Source organism: Carassius carassius, chromosome 19 (genome assembly GCF_963082965.1).
Source record: "Carassius carassius chromosome 19, fCarCar2.1, whole genome shotgun sequence".
Lineage (NCBI taxonomy): Eukaryota > Metazoa > Chordata > Actinopteri > Cypriniformes > Cyprinidae > Carassius > Carassius carassius.
This window is the reverse complement of record NC_081773.1, coordinates 30,789,629-30,812,640: the sequence shown is the minus strand read 5'-3', so window position 1 is coordinate 30,812,640 and position 23,012 is coordinate 30,789,629. Positions and strand designations below refer to the sequence as shown.

The window sequence follows — 23,012 nt, the reverse complement described above, 5'->3', positions numbered from 1 at the left end:
GAACTTCCTATTCATCAAAAAATACACCTAGGAACGACAGAAACATTGTAATAGATGTAAAGAAAGACCCTAAAACAGCTGTTAGTGACATCAGCAACAGCCTCCGGAGGACAGGAGTGAAGGAATCACAGTCTATTGTTCACAGAAGACTTCATGAACAAAGGTACAGAGGGTACACCAGAAGAGGCAAACCACTCATTAGCAAGATGAATAGGAGACAAGCCAAGTTACAGAAAGATGCAACCAAACTGATTGGGAGATCCTTCGTCATGCAGCAAGATAATGACCCAAAACATAGTGCCAAAGCAACTGACAGACTGGCCATGTCAATATTCAGACTTGAACCCTAAAGAGTATGCATTTTACCTGCTAAAGAAGAGACTGAAGGGAGTAACTGTCACAGTGTCTGTTCTGTGTTTCCCTGGGTCTCCACTAGTGGTCTCACTTCCCCATAGGCACCTCACTGCAGGCACTACAATTCCCACAAGGCCTTGTCCCTTCATCACAGTAATTGCACACCTGTTAATTGCACTCAGGTGTCTTCACGTCATAGTCATTATCCTGCCTATTTATACCGGTCTGTTTTCTGTTTGTTTCATGGAGTCCTTACCTTCTGTCACTAGTTTCCTCGCGTTCCCTTGTGGTTCTAGTTTTTTTTGTTTCTTGTTCCTGTTTGTTTTGTTTTTGGATTTTGATTGTGAATTACCCAATAAAACTCACACTGCTCTTGGATCTCTCATCTCCTGTGTTCCCAATTGTTACAGAAGGACTCCATCATGTCTAGATCCAGCGGTGTGGGACTTCGTGTCTGTTCCCCAGCCAGTGTGGAGGAGCGGAGGGCGAAATTCCTCAAATTAACCACCTTCCGTCAAGAGGGGAATGAGGTGGGTGGTGTGGCACAAGTGTTCTGGGTAGGGTTGCACCAGCCGTTCGTAAGTTCTACTTAAACTGGAACGTAAAGTCCAAACTAGAGGCTTAGTAACTACTAGCTAGTTTATAACTAACTCTGTACTTTATTCGGTTGCACCATTTATTCTTAAGGCAGAACGTAGCTAGTAGGTCGTAAGCTCTCCGTAAAGTAATGCGTTGTCGCATAGAATGACGTCTATTTTTCTTAACCCAATCACAAGCCTTCTAATAGGTAAATAGGAAATAGTCTGAACAGCGCGTAATTTGAAACTCATTGTTGACTGGCCTAAACTGAAAGTTAAAAAAGACATTAAAGCACACGTTATCGAACTCAAAACATTACACTTTTAATTGAAAATATCTATCCCACACATGGAGGAGAAAAGAAACAGGAAGAAAAATTTCAGTCATGAAGAAATTCTTATTTTAATTAATGGATACAAAGAAAACAAAACAGTCCTTGAAAGCAAATTAAACTCATCTGTCACAAACCGGAAAAAAGGTGAGATTTGGCAGGACATAACAAACAAAATAAATGCAACACACGTAGTTATTCATGTGGCGACACAAGGCTAGTGACACCCTGCAGATCACTCTACATACTGTAGATTTATGAATCTGTATGCAATCGCCGATTACATTTTGCATTGATCCAGTTGCAAAAAAACGTAAGGTGACACTCACTTGAAGGCTTGGGGAGAGAGCGCCGTTTCTGTCTGTCTCGTGCTGAATATCAGATGATATCATGTCCGTTATCCGTTTATGCCCTCTCTTTTAAAGCGCAAACGAGCATATATGTCGACATCATCATAAATATCCAACGGATGATGTCCGTCTCGTAAAACTCGTTGACGAACTTGCGGCTCTTCATGATCAAATACGAGCTCATCAATGTGATCTAATCTGGCTGACATCTTATTCCGACCGTTATTCATGGACAGAGGCTTCCGTAAATATTTAGTTACAACGTATAGTTACGTTTAAACTAAGTTTAATGGTGCAACGCAAAAATATTTAGTAGTCCGTAAGTCGTAACTTAGTGTCCATTTACGTCAAAACTAGGCTAAGTTATAACTTACGCACAGCTGGTGCAACCGGCCCCTGGACCCTGGCGGGTGGAATGGCATATAATGATGCGGCCCTGAAAGACCTTTTCAACGCTGGTCTGGATAACCCTGTGCCAGAAAGGGAGATGGATCAGCTGGACGCCTTTGATTTTTGGGGGTTCATTTTGTACTTACAACATCAGTCTCCGTGGGATACCCCAGCCACACCTGTCTCTCCCGGTGGGATGGCCGACTCTAGACCGAGGTCTACAGACAGGAGGACCGCCAGCCCAGCACCACTGCACAATATGGCCACCAGCCCAGCGCCACTGCGCAAGATGGCCACCAGCCCACCGCCACAGCACAAGGTGGCCGCCAGCCCAGCGCCACAGCACAAGATGGCCGCCGGCCCAGAGCCATGGCACAAGATGACCACCTGTCCAGCGCTTCTGCACAAGATGACAGCCACAGTTGACCCTCCAGAGTGGAGTCAGGTTCCCGTTGACCCTCCAGAGTGGAGTCAGGTTCCCGTTGACCCTCCAGAGTCGGGTCAGGTTCCCGTTGACCCTCCAGAGTCGGGTCAGGTCAGCGTTTACACTCCAGAGTCGGGTCAGGTCACCGTTTACACTCCAGAGTCAGGTCAAGTCACCATTGACACTCCAGAGTCAGGTCAAGTCACCATTGACGCTCCAGAGTCAGGTCAAGTCACCATTTACACTCCAAAGTCAGGTCAAGTCACCATTGACACTCCAGAGTCAGGTCAAGTCACCAGTGTTCTTCATGGGCAAAGTCAAGTCACCAGTATTCTTCATGGGCAAAGTCAAGTCACCGACTATCTTCATGGGCAAAGTCAAGCCACCGACTATATTCATGGGCAAAGTCAAGTCACCATTGATCTTCATGAGCAAATGCAAGACACCATTGATCTTCATGAGCAAAGTCAGGTCACCAATGATCTTCATGAGCAAAGTCAGGTCACCAATGATCTTCATGAGCAAAGTCAGGTCACCAATGATCTTCATGAGCAGAGTCAAGTCACCAATGATCTTCATGAGCAGAGTGAAGTCACCATTGATCTTCCTGAATCCAGTCAAAACACCACGGAACTACCAGAGCCTCTCCACGTCTCTGCTGAACTACCAGAGTCTCTCCACGTCTCTGATGAACTACCAGAGCCTCTCCACGTCTCTGCTGAACTACCAGAGCCTCTCCACATCTCTGCTGAACTACCAGAGCCTCTCCTCGTCTCTGCGGAACTTCCAGAGCCTTGTCACGTCTCAGCCGAACTCTCTGAGCGCTCGACTTATCCTGTCATGGCCACGGAGGCCACCCTTAACCTGTTCATGTTCTCTGTTTCAGACTTGTCTAACCTGACTTGCTCTCCTGTGTCATCGATCCCACTGTGGTGGTCTTCAGCGCCGCCCTGGTGGGCTCCTGTCCCGAACGCACGGCTGTGGTGGTCTTCTGCGCCACCCTGGTGGGCTCCTGTCCTGACCGCACGGCTGTGGTGGTCTTCTGCGCCGCCCTGGTGGGCTTCTGTCTCGACCGCACGGCTGTGGTGGTCTTCTGCGCCGCCCTGGTGGGCTTCTGTCTCGACCGCACGGCTATGGTGGTCTTCTGCGCCGCCCTGGTGGGCTTCTGTCTCGACCGCACGACTGTGGTGGTCTTCTGCGCTGCCCTGGTGGGCTTCTGTCTCGACCGCACGGATGTGGTGGTCTTCTGCGCCGCCCTGGTGGGCTTCTGTCTCGACCACACAGATGTGGTGGTCTTCTGCGCCGCCCTGGTGGGTTTCTGTCTCGACCGCATGGCTCCAGTTCCACCTTTCTCCACCCTGGATTCCTGCACTGTCGGTTCGGCCCTGGGCCCCTGAACTTATGAAAATTATGAGGAGGAAAAGAACCAAAAAATGTTAATGATATATGATTTTCACATTCCAGATCTGTTGGGACATGAAGAATCCTTGCTTTATAAAACAATCATAACTTAATATTTTTAAATCTAAAACCATATTGTAACTGATCAGCAGTTCAATATGAAACACTGTTTAGATAATAGAATGATTGGATGGATGTTCTTCTTAAACGTTTCATTTAAATACAAAGTTAACTTTAAAGGCATTTTTAATTATTAAACGTTTCATAACAAAATAAAATTCAAATTAAAGAAGAAAAAAACTTTGCATGTAGTTTGATTGACATGCAATCTGAAAATTAATGCCATTTCTGTCTGACAAACAAACCAGACAGGCGAATAGATTAATGTGAACTGATGTCTTTCCGTGGCTGAAACAAGATACCTTCTGATGTTCATTTGTGTTTATTTCATATTTATTTTTCATTGGTGAGAACACAATATATGTAGTGAGAGTGGCATGGTTTAACAGACTTAGGAACAGTAACTAAGGGTCATCCCACTTATAAATGTATGTGTATATGTAACGGGTACCGTGGCGACGGCACCCGAAAGGGACAGATTATTCTCCTGTAACACACAGGAGAGAAACGAGGAGACAAGTGTCACGTTCAAGCTCTCTGGAGTAATTTATTCACAATATGTGCATTAAACAAATCTCTGTTTCTTAGAGTCACATTATGCTTCACATATCACATTTTCAGTGTCTTCTTAACATTATAATGACTTTCAGTGTTTATGTCAATTCACAATCTGCAATAAAATAAACCTTATTTAACACATTAACTATTATCACTTGACATTCAACACACATATATAGTACATTAAACCATACTTATTAACCTTTAAAGCTTATAGAATACCTTTAAAGCTTATAGAATACCTTCATGTGCATTTGTATAGGGAAAAATATATTTTTAACTGACGCGATCACCAACGTTACATGTGCGTTTTCAGTAGGCCGCTAATCGGTCGAGCTTTTCTCTCTTACTTAAATCAAACTCAAAAGCACCCTCTGACGAACATCACTTCTCTAAAACAATTCACTTATATTATAACCACATTTCAGCATGGTTTAATTCAACTTTAAAGTGTTTTTATACATTTACAAACCTGTAACACACAGGAGAGAAACGAGGAGACAAGTGTCATCTTCAAGCTCTCTGGTGTAATGAAAAACTCGCGACTCGCACAGCTTAACACCCATCGCTCGACTCTGCCCCTAACGGTCAGGAGTAGCATTGCACACTTCTCTTTTTTTTTTTTTTTTTTACAAGGAATCACATTAAAATAAAACCCTTCCGAATGTTTCTTTTTCCAAAATAACACAATAACATATTCAAAACGAAACCAATAATTTTGAATATACCTTAAGTACAATTACAATACTAATGTGATCGTCACATATATATTAGGGCTGGGACATGACGTCGACGTCGACGCAAAATATGCGCATCGATTCGTCGACCTGTTTTTATTTCTCTAAAAAACGTTTGCAAAACGTTTACCTTATGTGCGCTGAATATACGCGATGGCCGGATCAACATTCTGTCCAACGTTATATGACCAATACAGGGGTTTTTCTGCATTGATCTTTTTTTTGGCGGCTGTCAAAGCCTTATTTGATCGGTGAGTGATGTAGAATGGAATGACTGTGCTGCGCCTGACAGGACGCGTACGAGAGAGAGCCCCGGCTGTGCGCGCACTCACAGTCTTCAAACAACACAAGCGCTTCTTGCTCTCTCTCTCCCTCATGCATATTAATCAAAATCATTAAACACGATAGAAAAAGGGCGAAACACCCAAGTTTCACGCGCGCTCGCGCACTCACAGTCTTCAAACTACACGAGCGCTGTCTTGCTCTCTCTCGCGGTCTCTCTCTCTCTTGCTGTCTCTCTCTCTCTCTCTCTCCCTCGTGCATATTAACCAAAATCATTAGACATGATAGAAAAAGGGCGGAACGCCAAAGTTTCACATGGAGCATTCGGAGATTTTTTTTCTACATGACAGGCTGCTGGCTCCCACTGTTAATTTTTATTTTTTGGAAAAGCACTCTCTGTATTAGCTTAAAGCCCTAAAGTTTACATTGGTTACTGTATTCTTTCAATTGCTCTAAACAAGTATTTTGGGTGAACTTTTTTATTGAATGCTAGACATCAAGTTGTTGTTATTTTCATCTGAAAGAATAACTTTTTTTCAGTAAGCTAGGCCCTATGTGTTCAGTAAGCTTGTTTCAGTAAGCTATGTGTTTTCAAGGCTTCAAGGTTTTATTGAATGCTATCTCTATACAAGTGCAAAGTAATGCATTCTTAGCCAGTCTTTTATTTTGTAATTTTAAGAGCAATAAACATATATTGCAATGTTAAGGAATTCATGTTTTTTTCATTCAGATATGTAAATCAACATGTATAAATTGTTAGTAGTCAATTAATGGGGAGATAATCGAAATCGAATCGGTCTGAAAAAATTAATCGTTAGATTAATCGATGCATCGAAAAAATTATCGCTAGATTAATCGTTTAAAAAATAATCGTTTTTCCCAGCCCTAGTATATATATATATATACATATATATATATATATATATATATATATATATATATATATATATATATATATAAAATAACTTTTAATGGTGATTTTAATATCTCATCCAGTTTATAACAACATTCCAATCAACCAATCAGAATTGAGATATAACTTTTCAGAAAATGTCTGTTTTAGGATTACAACCTAAGTTACAACCCTTGTTAATCAGCTATCATTTCCCTCTGATTTTGGGAATAAATTATGGGTAGGTTTAGGTTTAGTGGTAGGGATTGGGTTAATATTTTTTGACATTAATGATGATCCAGGAACATGTCTTAGGTAGTAAATATGTAAATAATGGTATTCAAAGGTGCACCTTTTGATCAGAGTATATATCAGTGGTACTGTCCCAGTGACAGCTTTTGTACATTTTCATCTACCTTGTGGATCCTCTGATAACAGAAATCAAGTCAGGACCTGTTTACGTCAGTGCTGTTTCCTTCAAGGGTGTATTTAAAAGGGTGTCGATTCTTAGTCTTTCATTTCAGAAATTCTGTGAAGGCACGAGAGAAGTTTTGAAATCTTACTACACGAGGTATGACACAATCTCTCTTTTTCTATTGTAGTCATTGAATTTGAGTTATTCTGTTTCAGAGTTTTATTCCAAGGCTATATTTGTATTTCTTTAATTTTATAACTGAAACTTGTTCCACATAACCGATTTTCTTTAGGGAAACCCCGTCATGCCTTTCTTGAAGGATCATCATTCACATCTGCTCACAACATTTTTGTGTGAAATACTTCATTTGTGATCACACGTCATTTTACATGTAAATAGTTGTACTTGCTTGCCAACTGATACACCTTGCTTTGACTCGTACTGAAAACGGGAACTATGAGTTGTGTTTATGTTTCGTATTTCAATCTGTCAAGAGGGATGAAGTCTGTGGGTGCGTTTTGTTTGACATTCTTGAAAAGCATATAACGAAAATGAAAATTAGTTATCGTTTTTCTTGTCTTTTCCAGGAAAGCGCTTTAAACTTGCCAGATATTCAGTCATCAAAACTCGACATGAGGGTGCTTTCTTTTTCTTTTCGATGGGTTTTACTCTCAGCTCTTTGGATTGCAGGTAAGAGTTCATTTCCACATTGCTTTGTATATTTCTTTGTTTTGGCGACATGAAGAAATAATTAGCATTCTGTTGTGGCACGTTTATTGTGGTCGCTCTGTTAGCGTTCAGACAGCGGGAAAGAATGAATAGAGGTGATGCTTTTTCAAAAGTGAAAACTGCACATAAATAGGTTTTTATCACTGGTCGTTGAGTTAATATCTGTATCACACTGAACGAACGCTTGATTGTTTTCCTTGGCTGCCACTTACAGAATATAGTCTTCCTAAATGTTCAACAAAACCAAATGAAATGCATTGACTCAGACTGATGTTAAAATAGACTTGCAAAGATTACCCAGAAGATGTGGAGGTTTCGTTTGCAGTTGCTTCACTATATGACATGCTGACCTCGGTAGCGCGTTCTCAGCTGCGGTCATGGAACTTTGCAAAAACCACACAACTCAACGAACAACAGTGCTTAAAGTCACCCCACACAGCAAAAACTCATTGAAAAGACGTCAAAAGACGTCGTTTGCAGACGTCCAAACAACGCTAAAATTTAGTTGAAAAGTTCAAGTTGAAAAGACGTCTTTTCAAGCCTAATTACAACCGTGAATTCATTGATTATATTTATTTTTCATATTCATAATTAGTCAAAATAAAACAATTCACAAAAGTATATTGACACATTTATTGACACATTAAATACATTTTTCATGTAAAAAAAAAAAACTTTTTTAATCGCATCTTAAGCCTGCATTTGATTAAACAGACCGTAAAAACGTGTCAAGGTTACTAATGTAACCCTGGTTCCTTGAAGGAACGAGACGCTGCGTCGAGGACTTCGGGGAACATCCTTGACGAGACCGATTCTGAATATCGTGTGCAATCTTTCCAATGGAAGGGCGTGACGTCATGGTCAGGGTGACGTAGCGACCAGGAAGCTATAAATGCACGTGCCGCGCAGCTGGCTTCAGCTTCGAGTAGGGAAGCAAGCGCCGACAGGGATGCCGGGAGTATGGCTCTGTGACGCAGCGTCTCATTCCTTCAAGGAACTAGGGTTATATTCGTAACCTTAAGACGTTCCTTTTCAGGAACTCGAGCTGCGTCGAGCGCTTTGGGGAACGATGTGCCCACGCTGCCAGACTTCCAAATCCCTGCCTAGTGTGTATCCGAAGAGCACAGCTAAGACGAGAGAACAGAAGAGCCCGGAATGGCTCGCATATCAAGGTCATAAAATCTGACAAATGTAGAGGGCGTGGACCACCCCACAGCGTTGCAGATGTCCAAGAGGGACACGCCTGCTGAAAAGGCCCTAGAGGCCGCCATACCCCGAGTGGAGTGAGCCTTGGCTCCCAAAGGAAGGGAAGACCAGAGGACTTATAGGATACGTTGATAGCCTCGACTATCCAACGACATAGAGTTTGCATGGAGGCAGGAGAACCCTTCTTAGGAGGACTGTAGCAAACAAGCAATCGGTCAAATTTTCTCCACGGCAGCTCTGTGGACGTATGTGTCCAGTGCTCGCAATCGTTCACAATGCGGACAGTCGACCCCCTCAAGAGCCGACTCAGCGTGCTTCGATCCCAGGCAAGCCACGCACAGAATGTGTGTATCCCCACCCGTGATGTAGCGAGGGCAGGGAGGAACACACAATCTATAACGTGGCTTGGAATCGCCCCTCACATGTTTGGTCTTTGCCTTTACTTTCGGCATATTGAGCTGTTCTAGCGATATTTTAATGCTTTTAGAGACAGACAACAATAAATAGGACCAACAGGACAGACTTTTGACATGCACACACAGAGCGGCACGTGCATTATAGCTTCCTGGTCGCTACGTCACCCTGCCCGTGACGTCACGCCCTTCCGTTGGACAGATTGCACACGATATTCAGAGTCAGTCTTGTCAGGTACATTCCCTAAAGCGCTCGACGCAGCTCGAGTTCCTGAAAAGGAACAGTAATATTGTGAAATAATTGTTTTCTATGTGGATGCATTGTAAAATGTAATTTATCCCTGTAAACTGAATTTTAAACATCATTAGTCCAGTCTTCAGTCGGTACATGATTTCAGAAAACATTATAATATAATGATTTGCTGCTCAAGAAACATTTCTGATTATTATTATCTATGTTTAAAACAGTTGTGCTGCCCAATATTTTGTGGAAATCATTCAATTTATCAGTAGTTTTTTAATAGAACTTGCAAAAGAGCAATTCAATTCAATTTAAGTTTATTTGTTCAATACAATACAAATCGTTACAAAGCAACTTTACAGAAAATTGTTTCTACAATATTTAGTAGTAGCTTATAAGTGGTGACTGTCAGTTTGTGCACGTATGACAGGATTTTTTTAGGATTTTTACAGCCAGACGATGAACATTATTAACAGCAATTATTATATGATGCAGTCAGACTTGTAGGAATATTTGTTAGTTCTGTTTGTTGATTCAGGGTTAGCATCATCTGAGGTCCTCTGAGGTGTCAGCATCATCTCTTCTCAGGTGTTCTGGATCCAGACTGGAGCTTGTGTAAATCCCATGGCAAAACATAGAAACAAATAGAGACATCATTAGCATAGCTGCTGTTCCAACAAAGTAACATTATGTGATGGTGATGGATTGTAACGTGGTAGAAGGCTAGTTAGGTACGCAGGAGCTAAACCATTTAGGGCCTTATAAGTAAGTAATGATAATTTGTAACTGATACAGAACTTAATAGGTAGCCAGTGCAAAGACTGTAAAATTGGGGTAATATGATCATATTTTCTTGACCTGGTAAGGACTCTAGCTGCTGCATTTTGGACTAAATGTAGCTTGTTTGTTGAAGAAGCAGGACAACCACCTAGAAGTGCATTACAATAGTCCAGTCTAGAGGTCATGAATGCATGAACTAGCTTTTCTGCATCAGAAACAGGTAACATGTTTCATAGCTTGCCAATGTTTTTAAGATGGAAGAATGCAGTTTTTGTAACATGGGAAATATGATTTTCAAAAGACAAGTTGCTGTCTAATATAACACCCAGAGTTTTGACTGTAGAAGAAGTAACAGTACATCCGTCTAGTTGCAAATTGTAATCTACAAGATTCTGTCTACTGTTTTCTTGGTCCAGTAATTAATATCTCTGTCTTCATTAATATCAAATTTAATTGGAGAAAATTATAGATTATCCAATCTTTTACATTTTTAACACACTCTGTTAGCTTAGATAATTTAGAAGTTGAATCTGGTCTCGTTGAGATATATAGTTGAGTATCATCAGCATAACAGTGGAAGCTAATTCCGTATTTTCTAATAATATTACCAAGGGGCAACATGTATATTGAAAATAGAAGGGTACCTAGGACGGATCCTTGTGGCACTCTATATTTTACTGGTGATAAATGAGATGACTCCCCATTTAAATAAACAAAATGGTAGCGATCGGACACTTAGGATCTAAACCATATTAAAGCCTGCCCTTATATACCTGTATAGTTTCGTAATCGATCTATGTATTGATTCTTTTTGGCGGAAGTGAAGAACTGCAAGCTTTGAAAGTTATATCTTCTAAATCCAAATTTTGTCAGACATACTGACGTATACAGTAGATTATACAGTAGACTAACATATTGACCTACATTTGCTCTTACCCTGATTTATATATTTTGTTTAAATTACAAGTAGTTGTCACTAAACAGGGTGAATTTAATGACAAGGCGTAAAATTTGGTTCATGCATTAAAACAGTAATTAGTCCCATACTAGCAAAATGTATTTAATTTTTTCCTCTTCAAGGGAGTGAGACGCAATACACAGATCTCAGAACTTATACCATCAGTGCTGGTCTCGCATTTAAGCTTGAGTGCAGTGAAACACAGAATGTGAGCTGGAGCCGTGTTCCTGATCAGAGGCTGGAAAGCATCAGTGGAATAAACATTCAGGAAAATGCGCTATGGTTTCTACCTGCTGACCTCTCCCACAGCGGATCCTACTCCTGTCTCACCAGGTATGATGCAATTCACAAAGTTGTTTAGTTTTGTCCCAATAAGGTCCTTTGAATGAACATTGAATACTCGGCATTGATGTTTTAAGCTGTTGTATGAAGGTAAAATGACGTCATAAAGATTTGCATGCGCGGGGTAATATTTGTGGAATTGTAGGAAGTTTTTCTTGCACTTAAATCACAATTTACACCTTAACAAAGCTTCTCTTGCGCATGGAAATTTAATTTATGCTTACATTCTTATGTACACTTTAGCCTTTAAAGGTGCAATCTGTCATGTCTGGCAAAAAAATCAAGTCATACTCCACATTCCATACCAGATGGGGGCAGTATGCCTCAATAAAGTGAATTGGTCTACTCTAGAGTAACAAACGAGAAACGGCATAGTCCCTATGCTCCACCCCTACCTTCACAACAACCCTACAGCCATAGCCGAAGCCAAAGAGGACGTTTTGCCTCCAGAGGAACGTTGGGTGATGTCAAGTGATTTTTAAACATGACATCTTCAAGCTACTCCCCTTCACCTTTACCAGTGAATATGTTCCTATTCGTTTTGTTCATATTACATTTTGAGTTGTATATACACATTATTTGAATTAAATTAATTTGACAACAGCATTCTGTCAACATCATTGGTCAACATCAGACAGCTGATGTTGACCAAGCTAGCGCCAACGAACGTAACCAGAGCTGCCAACTCTCAAGCATTCACCGTGAGACACACGCAATTGACTCTTTTCACAAGCTTTCAAGCCACACATCAATTTTCTCACGTACAGAAAAACCACGAAGCAAAGAGGACACGGAGACCAACAGACTAGACAGAGCAGGTTAATTATGATATAAAAAAATGGGTAAGTTATAGCTAGCTAATTATCAAACGCAGCTACGGTTAGCCATCGCTAACATTAGCACGTTTATCGAACAGCCTTCGATACATTTCTATGTTATAACTTCCCAAAAAAAAATAACCAAACATATAAAACAAACTTCTAGCGAAATACTAACAGCATCTAACTTACCAATCCAAAAGAAATGTTGCAAGTTCGGTGTCGAACCTCATTTCTTTCAGGTCCATCAGTTGGTTTACTCTGTTGTTTACTCTGGTTTGGCTCCTTTTCTTATCGGATTTGATTTGTGATTCCGAGCGCGGTTGTTTCCCTGTAGCGGGTGGTGGTCTCTTGCCAAGGGCTTCAGTCATCCTTCCGCTCTCTTCCCTGAACTGAAATGAAGTAGTGGGCTGTACTTTCCACACGATTGACATCAGGTTCAGGTACGCCCACAAGCCGTGCGAGTTATTCGTGTATTGCAGGTTGGCTGGTGGTTATGTTGCCCGCATACCGCCTCCCATGGCCGAAACTGGTATTATGACACCTGTCGGGCTGGGGCTAGTAATGCTAATGCTAATTAAGGTTGATATCTCTGCAGTAATATAACTTGACATTTTTTTTAATGACATCATCGCCCTTATTTCTTTTGATTCTTTTGATGCGTGTAGGTCATTTTTTGGATATTTTTACCTCAATTTTTGCACATGGCACCTTTAAATATTACCCTGCACATGCAAATCTTCATGACGTCATTTTACCTTCATAGTGCTGTATGTAGGATAGACACTGAGTGGTTGAACTAGGTATTGCAGTCAAAATTAAAAATATCGGAGAGTTTTTTTCACCCGACCCCTCCTCCTGAGACTTGATGCTCACACAGGTTGCCAGATTGATGAAACAAACAGGAACGAGTGCACTTGATGATAAATGAAATTAAATACACTGTTTTCTGCCATGCATGCAACTAGCATGTTTCTTAAATATCTGCAAACGTATGGTATTTTTATGCTTTAGTAGAGTCAAAATCTTACATAAAGCACCTTTAAGTTCAGATGGTTAAACCATCAATCAATCTGTTCAGAATAAGCCGTTTATGCAGTTTTGTTTTCACTAGGATGGAAGTTCTGAAACATTACAGTATTGTACCATGATGCTTTATTTTTTTGATTACTGAAATCTTACTGAAAAACATGTTGGATACTTGTTGTGAAAAAATCCTCGGATCAAATTATACAAAATGAGGTATAGAGCATAAAGATGCAAACATAAATTAAAAACGGTAACACTTTCCTTTATATATAATGCACTATAAAAGTATTTTTAATGCATTCATTTTGCATTGTAGTTATAATTCATTGCATGATCTCATTGCTATTTGTAACCAGAGTTATAATAATACTTATCTGTTAATTATTGCACTTTCAGAAAATATAATGCATTAAAACATGTAACAAGAACATATTTTAATGAATTACATCTTTGGTTACAATTATTTATCAAAATATTTAATGCATTACAACATACATGAATGCATTATATATAAAGGCTTCAAACTAAATATTATGAAAAGCACCTTTGCATTGTATGTTTTCTGTTCAGTATACCCTCATTGCCATTCTTTCATCCCAACTGTTGTTCTATATTGCAGAAATGGCAATGAAACCTGGAAAACAATATTTGATGTCTCCGTTGAAAATAAAACATGCCCCAGGTTGAACAGAAAAGAAGAATTAATGAGCACAAAGGACATCACTTGTTTGCTTCCACACATCTTTGAGATAGACCCTCAGGCTCAAGTGACCTGGAGAAATGTAAGACACAATCATAAACGGATCTGAATTCAAACAATTACTGCATAGGACCAACATGCTAAAAATGACAAAAATCTTTAAACTAATAGTTTATGCAAAACAATGAAAATTCGCTGAAAATGTCCTCACCCTCAGGCCATCCAAGATGTAGATGAGTTTGTTTCTTCATCAGATTTGGAAAAATGTAGCATCACATCACTTGCTCAGCAATGGATCCTCTTCAATGAATGGGTGCCATCAGAATAAGAGTCAAAACAGCTGATAAAACCATCACAATAATCCACAGCACTCCAGTCCATCAGTTAACATCTAGAGAAGCCAAAAGCTGCATGTTTTTAAGAAACAAATCCATGATCCATCATTAAGACGTCTTTAACTTCAAATCATTGTTTCTGTTTAAAATATGAGTCCTCTAACCACAATAATGCTTCCTTCAAATGGAAAAGTCATCTGGTCTGAATCAAGAGAGAAATCTGCACAGATGTCAAACAAATGTGGCTGGATTTTGATGTGAGAGACAACAGGATATGACTTTGTTTTACTGGAGGAAGCGTTATTATGGATTATGGATTTATATTTTAGCTGGAAGCAACAGTTTAAGGTTAAAAACATCTTAATGATGGATTTATTTCTTTTGTCTTCACAAGACATAATTGATAGGCTGGAGTGGATTATTTGGGGATTATTGTGATGTTTTTATCAGCTTTTTGGACTCATTTTCAAAAAACATCTAAAGACTCATCTTTTTCGCCAGCACTTAACCAACTAATACTAGCACTTACCTTTTCCTCTCTTGTCTTTCATATTTAAAAAACAAAACAAAAAAACACCTGGCTATGTGTTCTGTACTAGACTAACTGAGACTGGTGATGGCACTTGTATACTGTTGTTGTTCTCTTGTTGATCTGATTGCTTCTGTTGTTTTCATTTGTAAGTCACTTTGGATAAAAGCGTCTGCTAAATGATTAAATGTAAATCTCATTCTGACGGCACCCATTTACTGCAGAGCATCTATTGATGAGACACTGATGCAATGTTACACTTCTTCAAATAGGATAAATAAACCAAATCACATCTTGGATGCAAATATACGTGTTAAAGTTTAAGTTTTCACTTTTGGATGAAATCTTCCTTTAATGCTTCTCTTGTGATTAAGATTACTTTTTTTATAAATAGCAAACAAAAAAGACACCAAAACATTGCTAAAGTCATCAGTATGTCAAGCTTAGTTGGTTTGGGAGTTCCTTACAAACATACAATTATAACTTAGAGCACTTTCACGTTCCCATTTAAACATAATCATTGCTAAATCCATGCATGTCTGTACATGTACAGTACATTGTAATTGTTTTGACTGCTAAATGGTTTGTTTTTCTCTCTCTTTAGAACTGCCACCCACTCAATGTCACAAACAGTAAGGTTTTACCGATAAACAGATCCAAAGACATGATTGGACTCTATACATGCTTTGTGAGCTTTACTTTTGGAGGGCAGAATTACTCTGCTGCCCAGACTACAGAAATCTACAGCCGCTCTAAGGATTATGGTAAATTACTATTTGAAATTTAAAAGGATTCTAAAGGCTCTGTTTCAAATCCTATAGTGAGTTGCATGCCTATTAGCTTAGTCTACTATTATAATACACTCTTGAGGGAACATAAAGTATGTCCAGTACCGTAAGGTTCAAGATAAAAGGTATCTTTCTGCCTTATTTAGCCATAATGGTTCACACACACACACACACACACACACTTTATTTTCAGTTAGTTGCTTTTCCTATTTTCATTTTTCATTCAGTTTAACTTGATGTTTTAAAATAAGTAAAACTTAAAAAAAAAAATAATAATAATAATAATAATATATATATATATATATATATATATATATATATATATATATATATATATATATATATATATATATATATACTGTATAGACATATAAAAATAACAAAAAAAAGACAAAATCAGACCGCAGTTTTATTAAAACTTTAACTGAAATTAAAATTAAAATACAAATATATAAACTATTTAAAAATTCTAATAAAAACTATTTAAAAATAATATCTCAGTTAAACCAAAATAACCCTGCTTAGAATCCATTGAGAAAAACATCTAGTCAACTACATTTGATGATAAATAATAATAAAGGCTTTATTAATATTTACTTCGGACCAAGAGATGGAAGTATAAAGCTGAAGTGAAAATGTTCAGATTGAGAGAGTTTCTGTGCTTTGATCAATGATGCAATAAATGTGTTTCGTTAACAGTGGTGACAAAGCCTGAAATCATCTACCCAAAAGAAGAAACACAAAAAGTAACACTTGGTGAGTGATAATGATGACGATGATATTGTAACTTGTGTCATTTAATCTCTTCTGCTGCTGTATGTGTGCATTCAGTTCTTAATTCATTTATTTGTGTTTTAAAAGAATAGTTGAAGAGTTTACCTAAAGATGGAAACAGTTTGCTCCCTCTCAGGCCATACAAGATAAGGATGAGGTTGTTTCTTCATCAGATTTGGAGAAATGTAGCATTGCATCAGTGTCTCATCAATGGATGCTCTGCAGTGAATGGGTGCCGTCAGAATGAGAGTCCAAACAGCTGATAAAAACATCACAATAATCCACAAGTAATCCACACCACTCCAGTCCATCGGTTAATCTCTTGAAAAGACAAAAACTGTGTTTGTAAAAATGTTTTTAACTTTAAACTGTTGCTTCAGTCCAAGATACGAGTCCATAATCTATAGTAATGCTTCCTTCAGTGAAAAAGTCCTCAGGGCTGAATCAGGAGAGAAATCTGCACAAATCAAGCATCGTTTACAGGGCAAAACAGTTATATATATAAATGTGTGTGTGTCTGGATTGTGATGAGAGAGAAACCATGATTTGGACTTTTTCACTGAAGGAAGCATTATTATGGATTATGGAATTATAAAATGGATTACTGAACTGAAAGCAAAAGTATGAAGTTAAAAACGTCTTAAATCTGATGAAGAAACAAACTACATCTTGGATGGCCTGAGGGGTAGTACATTTGCATTTTGGGGGGAAACTAGCCCTAAGTTTGAGAAATGAATTGGAATTTCAATTCTGATCAAGCCTGATGTAAATGAGCATGTGCAGTATGTGTGTGAAGAGCACAGTAACGTTCATGTCATCAGGGGTGGATTTTATTATTTGGGGGCTCCAGGCAAAATATAGGAATCGGGCTCTATATATTTGCACACACTTACCTAGATCAGCCTTGAGGCTCCTTTTTTGTTGTGATGCTTGCTGCTGCACAATGGTGCCCAACATTTATATCCAAAGTTTTTTTAATTTTTCATGCAAATGTTATAATGGCTTTCTTTCAATTCGACCACAAAAAAAGCAATCAACTAGTTTTCACAAAAAAGCAGTTTTCACAAAATCAAAAGAAATTATAAAATGATAAACATTACAATTGAGACACAGAAGAGATAAGTTGGACGTATAAATTATTAAATTAATTTAAAACATGGGGTTGTCACGGCTTACGCTGCTGGAAGGAACACGGAGCCGAGGGATAAACGAAACAAGGATTTATTAAATCAAACATAAGCAAGGTGAGTAGCAAATAACAGGTGGCAAGTGGCAAGTGGAAAGTAACAGGTAACAAGTGGACAAGTAGACAAGTTGACAAGTAACAGGTAGACGAGTAACTAGGAACGAGTAACGAGTAGACCCGACAAAACAGAACTGAAAGGACAAGGCATTTATACAAGCGATAATAGGCAAAACACAGGTGGATGGAATGACTAAATTAACAGGGACATGGAACACATGCGGAAATGACTAGACACACCTGGGAACTAATCAAACCACATAGAGACAGAAACTGGGTCACAGGGGCAAAAACACAAAAATGAGTCCAGGTGTGTGACAGTACTCCCCCCTCCCGGTAGGTGCGTCCTCGCACCGTAGAAACAGCAAAGGGAGGCGTGGGTGGGAACTTGGGAGGAGGTTCCGGTGGAGGACAGCCTCCCAGGAGGGGGCCAGCAGACAGGGACTACAGAGGAAGGAGCCAGGGAGGAGATGACGGAGGGAGGAGCCAGGGAGGAGACAGGAAGGATCTGAAGCAGGAGGTACCCAGCAGGACCCAGGCCACAGCCATAACGGCCCAAGGTGGGGCCGACGGTGGAAGGAGCCATGGAGGAGGAATGGTCACCGACTCCAGGGACTCGACCCACGGCAACGGAGCAAGTGGAGGAGGAGCCCGAGGCGGAGAGCCGAAGAGCCAGGGTGACGGGGAGGAGCCGGAGGTCCTAGGCGGAACTGATGGCTCTGGTGACTGACGCGGCGATGTGGATCCGGAAGGCCGCGGTGAGGCCAGAGTGACCGAGGACTGAGGTGTAGCCGAGGGGATGAAGGAGCCTGACGGAGCCAGAGGGACGGAGGGATGAGGCGAAGCCGGAGGAGTGGAGTCCCGAGGCATAGGATGGATGACGCCAAACCAAGGCGGAGCCGGAGGGACGAGGGAGCCAGGCAGAGCCTGCGGACTGCCGGGCCACGGCGGAGAGGAAGGAGCTAGGAGCCATGGTGGAGCCGACGGGTCAACGGGCCGAGGCGGAGTCCAGGCCTCAGAGGCTGGAGGTGGAGGTGAGGGAGACGCCGACCAAGGCGTCGCTGGAGGATGGCGGTCCCGCTGAGCTCGCACCACAATGATGGTAGGCTGAGGGCGAGCTGAGGGGCAGCCAGACAACAGCGGAGGAGGAGGCAGGAGTGGGTGGGAGGGTGGGAATTTTGGAGGAGCAGGCATTGGAGTAAGCTCTGGAGCTGGAGCCCTTCCTGGGCTTAACGGAGGATCAGGAGCCCGTCCTGGGCTTAACGGAGGATCAGGAGCTCGTCCTGGGCTTAAAGGAGGATCAGGAGCCCGTCCTGGGCTTAATGGGGAAACAGGAGCCCGTCCTGGGCTTAACGGGGAATCAGGAGCCCTTCCTGGGCTTAACAGAGGATCAGGAGCCCGTCCTGGGCTTACAGGAGGATCAGGAGCCCGTCCTGGGCTTAACGGGGGAACAGGAGCCCGTCCTGGGCTTAACGGGGAATCAGGAGCCCTTCCTGGGCTTAACAGAGGATCAGGAGCCCGTCCTGGGCTTACAGGAGGATCAGGAGCCCGTCCTGGGCTTAACGGAAGATCAGGAGCCCTTCCTGGGCTTAACGGAAGATCAGGAGCCCTTCCTGGGCTTAACAGAGGATCAGGAGCCCGTCCTGGGCTTAACAGGGGAACAGGAGCCCGTCCTGGGCTTAACCGAGGATCTGGCATAGGTGAATTGGAAACCCCCTCATTTTGACCCATTTGGCGCTCCACATTTTGCTCCCTCGTGGTGGACAGTGTCGCCGGCTCTCGCACCTGGTCTGACGGGTTGCTCTCTTGCTCTCCGTCATCGGTGGGCTCGGGCTTATGCCTCGTACCGTGGGGAGATTGTAGGCTGGGCTCTGGGTCCAGAGTGGACCTGGCGAGATCCTCCATTGGGCCGACCGTGAGAGGTGACCCATTTCTCACCAGATTCCACTCTATGAATGCGGCGAAATCCTCCCGAGGACCATCTTCGGGCGACAACGCTCTGCACCTGGAGTTCAGGCCGACGTGATAAAAAGCGCGTGGTCCGGGTAGCTGGTGGCATTAGCTATCAAGAGAAACCGTCTGGTATGGTCCTCGAGAGACAGTCCCTCCTGCTCCAGCAGGAGGAGGAGGTATTCGGGGCGATGACATGACACACTACGGAAAGAAAAAGACTGTGAAAAAACGGAAAACAAAACGGAGGGAAAACACGCAGTCTTCTAACTTTTTAGGTCGGGTCTTCTGTCACGGCTTACGCTGCTGGAAGGAACACGGAGCCGAGGGATAAACGAAACAAGGATTTATTAAATCAAACATAAGCAAGGTGAGTAGCAAATAACAGGTGGCAAGTGGCAAGTGGCAAGTAACAGGTAACAAGTGGACAAGTAGACAAGTTGACAAGTAACAGGTAGACGAGTAACTAGGAACGAGTAACGAGTAGACCCGACAAAACAGAACTGAAAGGACAAGGCATTTATACAAGGGATAATAGGCAAAACACAGGTGGATGGAATGACTAAATTAACAGGGACATGGAACACATGCGGAAATGACTAGACACACCTGGGAACTAATCAAACCACATAGAGACAGAAACTGGGTCACAGGGGCAAAAACACACAAAATGAGTCCAGGTGTGTGACAGGGGTTATGTTGGTGGATTTTCACATTGTTGATATGGAAGGTCAGAAATACAGCGCTTTCCCCGGTAAGAATGCAACGCAGCTCATAAATGCTACTTTATCCGATAAAATAAAAATATCAACAACTTTTCTGAAGACAGCTGGTTCCCTTTATTCATTCATTCATGTAAAAATTTTGTGAATTAGTGAGAATGAGAAAAACATAGCTTATGTTGTGGAGGAAAGTCCACTGAAGAGTTACCAGCGTACGCCTGTGTGCCAAAGGCTGTCTAATTCTAAACTTTAAAATACACTTATTTTAGTTATTTTAATGACAAATTTAAATGAAAAAGAAAAAAAAAGAAATGTAAATTTTACATTTACACACCTAAGAATTTTATCAACCAAACAAGAAACCGCGTATGCATACTCTAATTCATACCTGTCAACACTCCCGTTTTTCCCGGGAGTCTCCCGTATTTCACACCCATCTCCCGCCCCCCTCCCGTTTTGTTATTTCTCCCGGGAAACTCCCGTAATTTGTATGGCCCTACCTCGTTATATGAATAATCACATCACATTATTTCAAGGTTGTCCAGTTGCAAGATCTTGTATGAAACGCATCCTACTTACACAATTGATACATCATACAATTTTGAACCCATTTGTGACCTCAACCTGGCAACCTACAGCTCTGTTGCGCAGTTCATATCTGCGCAGGTAGACGGGGGAATTTGAATCAAGCGTCACTAAAAATGCCATTAGAAAGCTCAGGTGGTGCTATGGCAAAAAAAAAAAAACTAAATATTGCTGCAAATATAACAACAGCTGGTCGGAGGAATTTAATTTCTTATCACGAAGCAGCATCGACAATTCCCACGCTTTTTGCAAAGTATGTCGCACTGATTTCAGTATCGGACACGGTGGGAAAAACGATATAATGCAGCACAATAAATCCCAATGGCACAATCGCGCTGTGGAGGCACAAAGGGGCACAACCACGATTTCAAACTTTATCACTAAGAGACGGACGGAGGCAGAAACCGTTACAGAGTGAACTAAAAATGGCAATGTTGATAGCAAAAAAAAAAAGAAATCAATTTTCTTTTTGCGATGAATTCAATGCTAGTGTGGCAGGCTTGTTCCTGGATTCTGCCATAGCTAGAAAATACTCTGCTGTTTGCACCACAGTGTTTCCTTTTATGTAATATAAAATGTTATAATAAAGATAAATAAAAAATAAACATGAATAAGTCTTTACACACAATAATTCTTATTAATATTAATATTCTTATTAATAATTATCTATTATGTATTTACTTGTGTATTTAACTTGCCCCTGACCCGCCCCAAACCCAACCCCCATCTGTCGAGTCCCACCCCCGACACCCAGCCGCCCCGCCCCCCGAAGTCTCCCGGATTTCCGTAACCAAATGTTGACAGGTATGCTCTAATTGGGTCCTTAATAAGTAAGCAGCATTTAAAACAATAAACATATGATACACACTGTCATACAATATTTTAATACAGATTAGAATACATGATATTTTCATTTCCTACAAGCAGGGTACACGAGAAGTGTGTTCAACTTGGACACGCAGACAGTTGTTGTGGTGATAAACACTGTAAAAAGCAACCGTGTATGTGTCAGTGCTTAATGCGCATCCCGTATATGAAAAGCATTTTAGGGGGTTCTTGGTATTTGTGGGCCCACAGCAATTGCCTACCTTTGCCTAATGGGTAAGTCCACCTCTGCGTGTTATTACAGGTGAAAGTTACATTCTGAACTGCAAAGCTCTTGTTGGGAAGAACGACGGTGGAGAAACTCTTATCTACTGGTATAATGGCTTAAAAAATCTCGAACTGGACTACAACATAAGTATGTAAGTACATTTGCCATAGACTCCTTATGCATACATACTGTACATCTATCCATATTAGCTGTTTCAATAACTAATCGAATAGTCTACCATGACGCTTTAAGCTTGATGTCGACTAGTCGCTATAGAGGTCCTATAGAGGGCGCAACAGGATAAGAAATCTTTGAAGGACTTACACATTTACGCTCCATTTCCATCATTTAAAATTACAAATAAATGCATACTCTGAAAGCACTCCACAATTTAGAACGAGCAGAAATCTGTGAGAAATATAACAACCAAAAATAACAAAGACAAAAGATATGATAAAAATGAGCTGTTATAGGAGCAATAGCCATGTGGGTAGCGCTGTTCTTCTTTAAATTATATATAAATTATAAAAAAATAAAAATATGAATGGTATTATAACGTTATACTAAAACTTAAATTAAAATAATGGGGGAAACCCTTAAAATAACCTGTAGAAAGAAAAAACACATCTTAAGCACACAAAATAACATAAGTCGATTATGAACGACAAATTTTCGCTTTGAAAAATTATGTAATTGTGGCATCCATAATTGTAATCGCAACTAGAAATTCAATTAATTGTACAACCCTTATATATATATATATATATATATATATATATATATATTAGTGCTGTCAACTGATTAATCACGATTAATCGCATTCAAAATATTTTAAATATACTGCATATATTTATTATGTATTTATAGATGCACACACAAACATGTATATATATCTCAGAAAAATGTTTTATATATATTAAATATATTTATAAATTAATTAATAT

General features: G+C 40.6%; 1 protein-coding gene across 2 annotated transcripts in view; it reads left to right on the top strand.

Moving 5' to 3' along the window:
• The window catches only part of LOC132095556 (interleukin-1 receptor type 1-like), a 72,654-nt gene that overhangs the window by 46,467 nt on the left and 3,175 nt on the right, over positions 1-23,012 (top strand). Inside the window, exons 1-7 of one of the 2 annotated variants that reach the window (XM_059500674.1) lie at positions 6,916-6,989; positions 7,421-7,523; positions 11,283-11,493; positions 13,969-14,131; positions 15,518-15,677; positions 16,401-16,457; positions 22,105-22,219. In XM_059500674.1, coding sequence (XP_059356657.1) covers positions 7,466-7,523; positions 11,283-11,493; positions 13,969-14,131; positions 15,518-15,677; positions 16,401-16,457; positions 22,105-22,219 — 764 coding nt within the window. In that variant the 5' untranslated portion in view covers positions 6,916-6,989; positions 7,421-7,465. Of the gene's footprint in view, positions 1-6,915; positions 6,990-7,420; positions 7,524-11,282; positions 11,494-13,968; positions 14,132-15,517; positions 15,678-16,400; positions 16,458-22,104; positions 22,220-23,012 lie in introns of those variants that run through there. The other variant, XM_059500673.1, reaches the window with a different exon arrangement.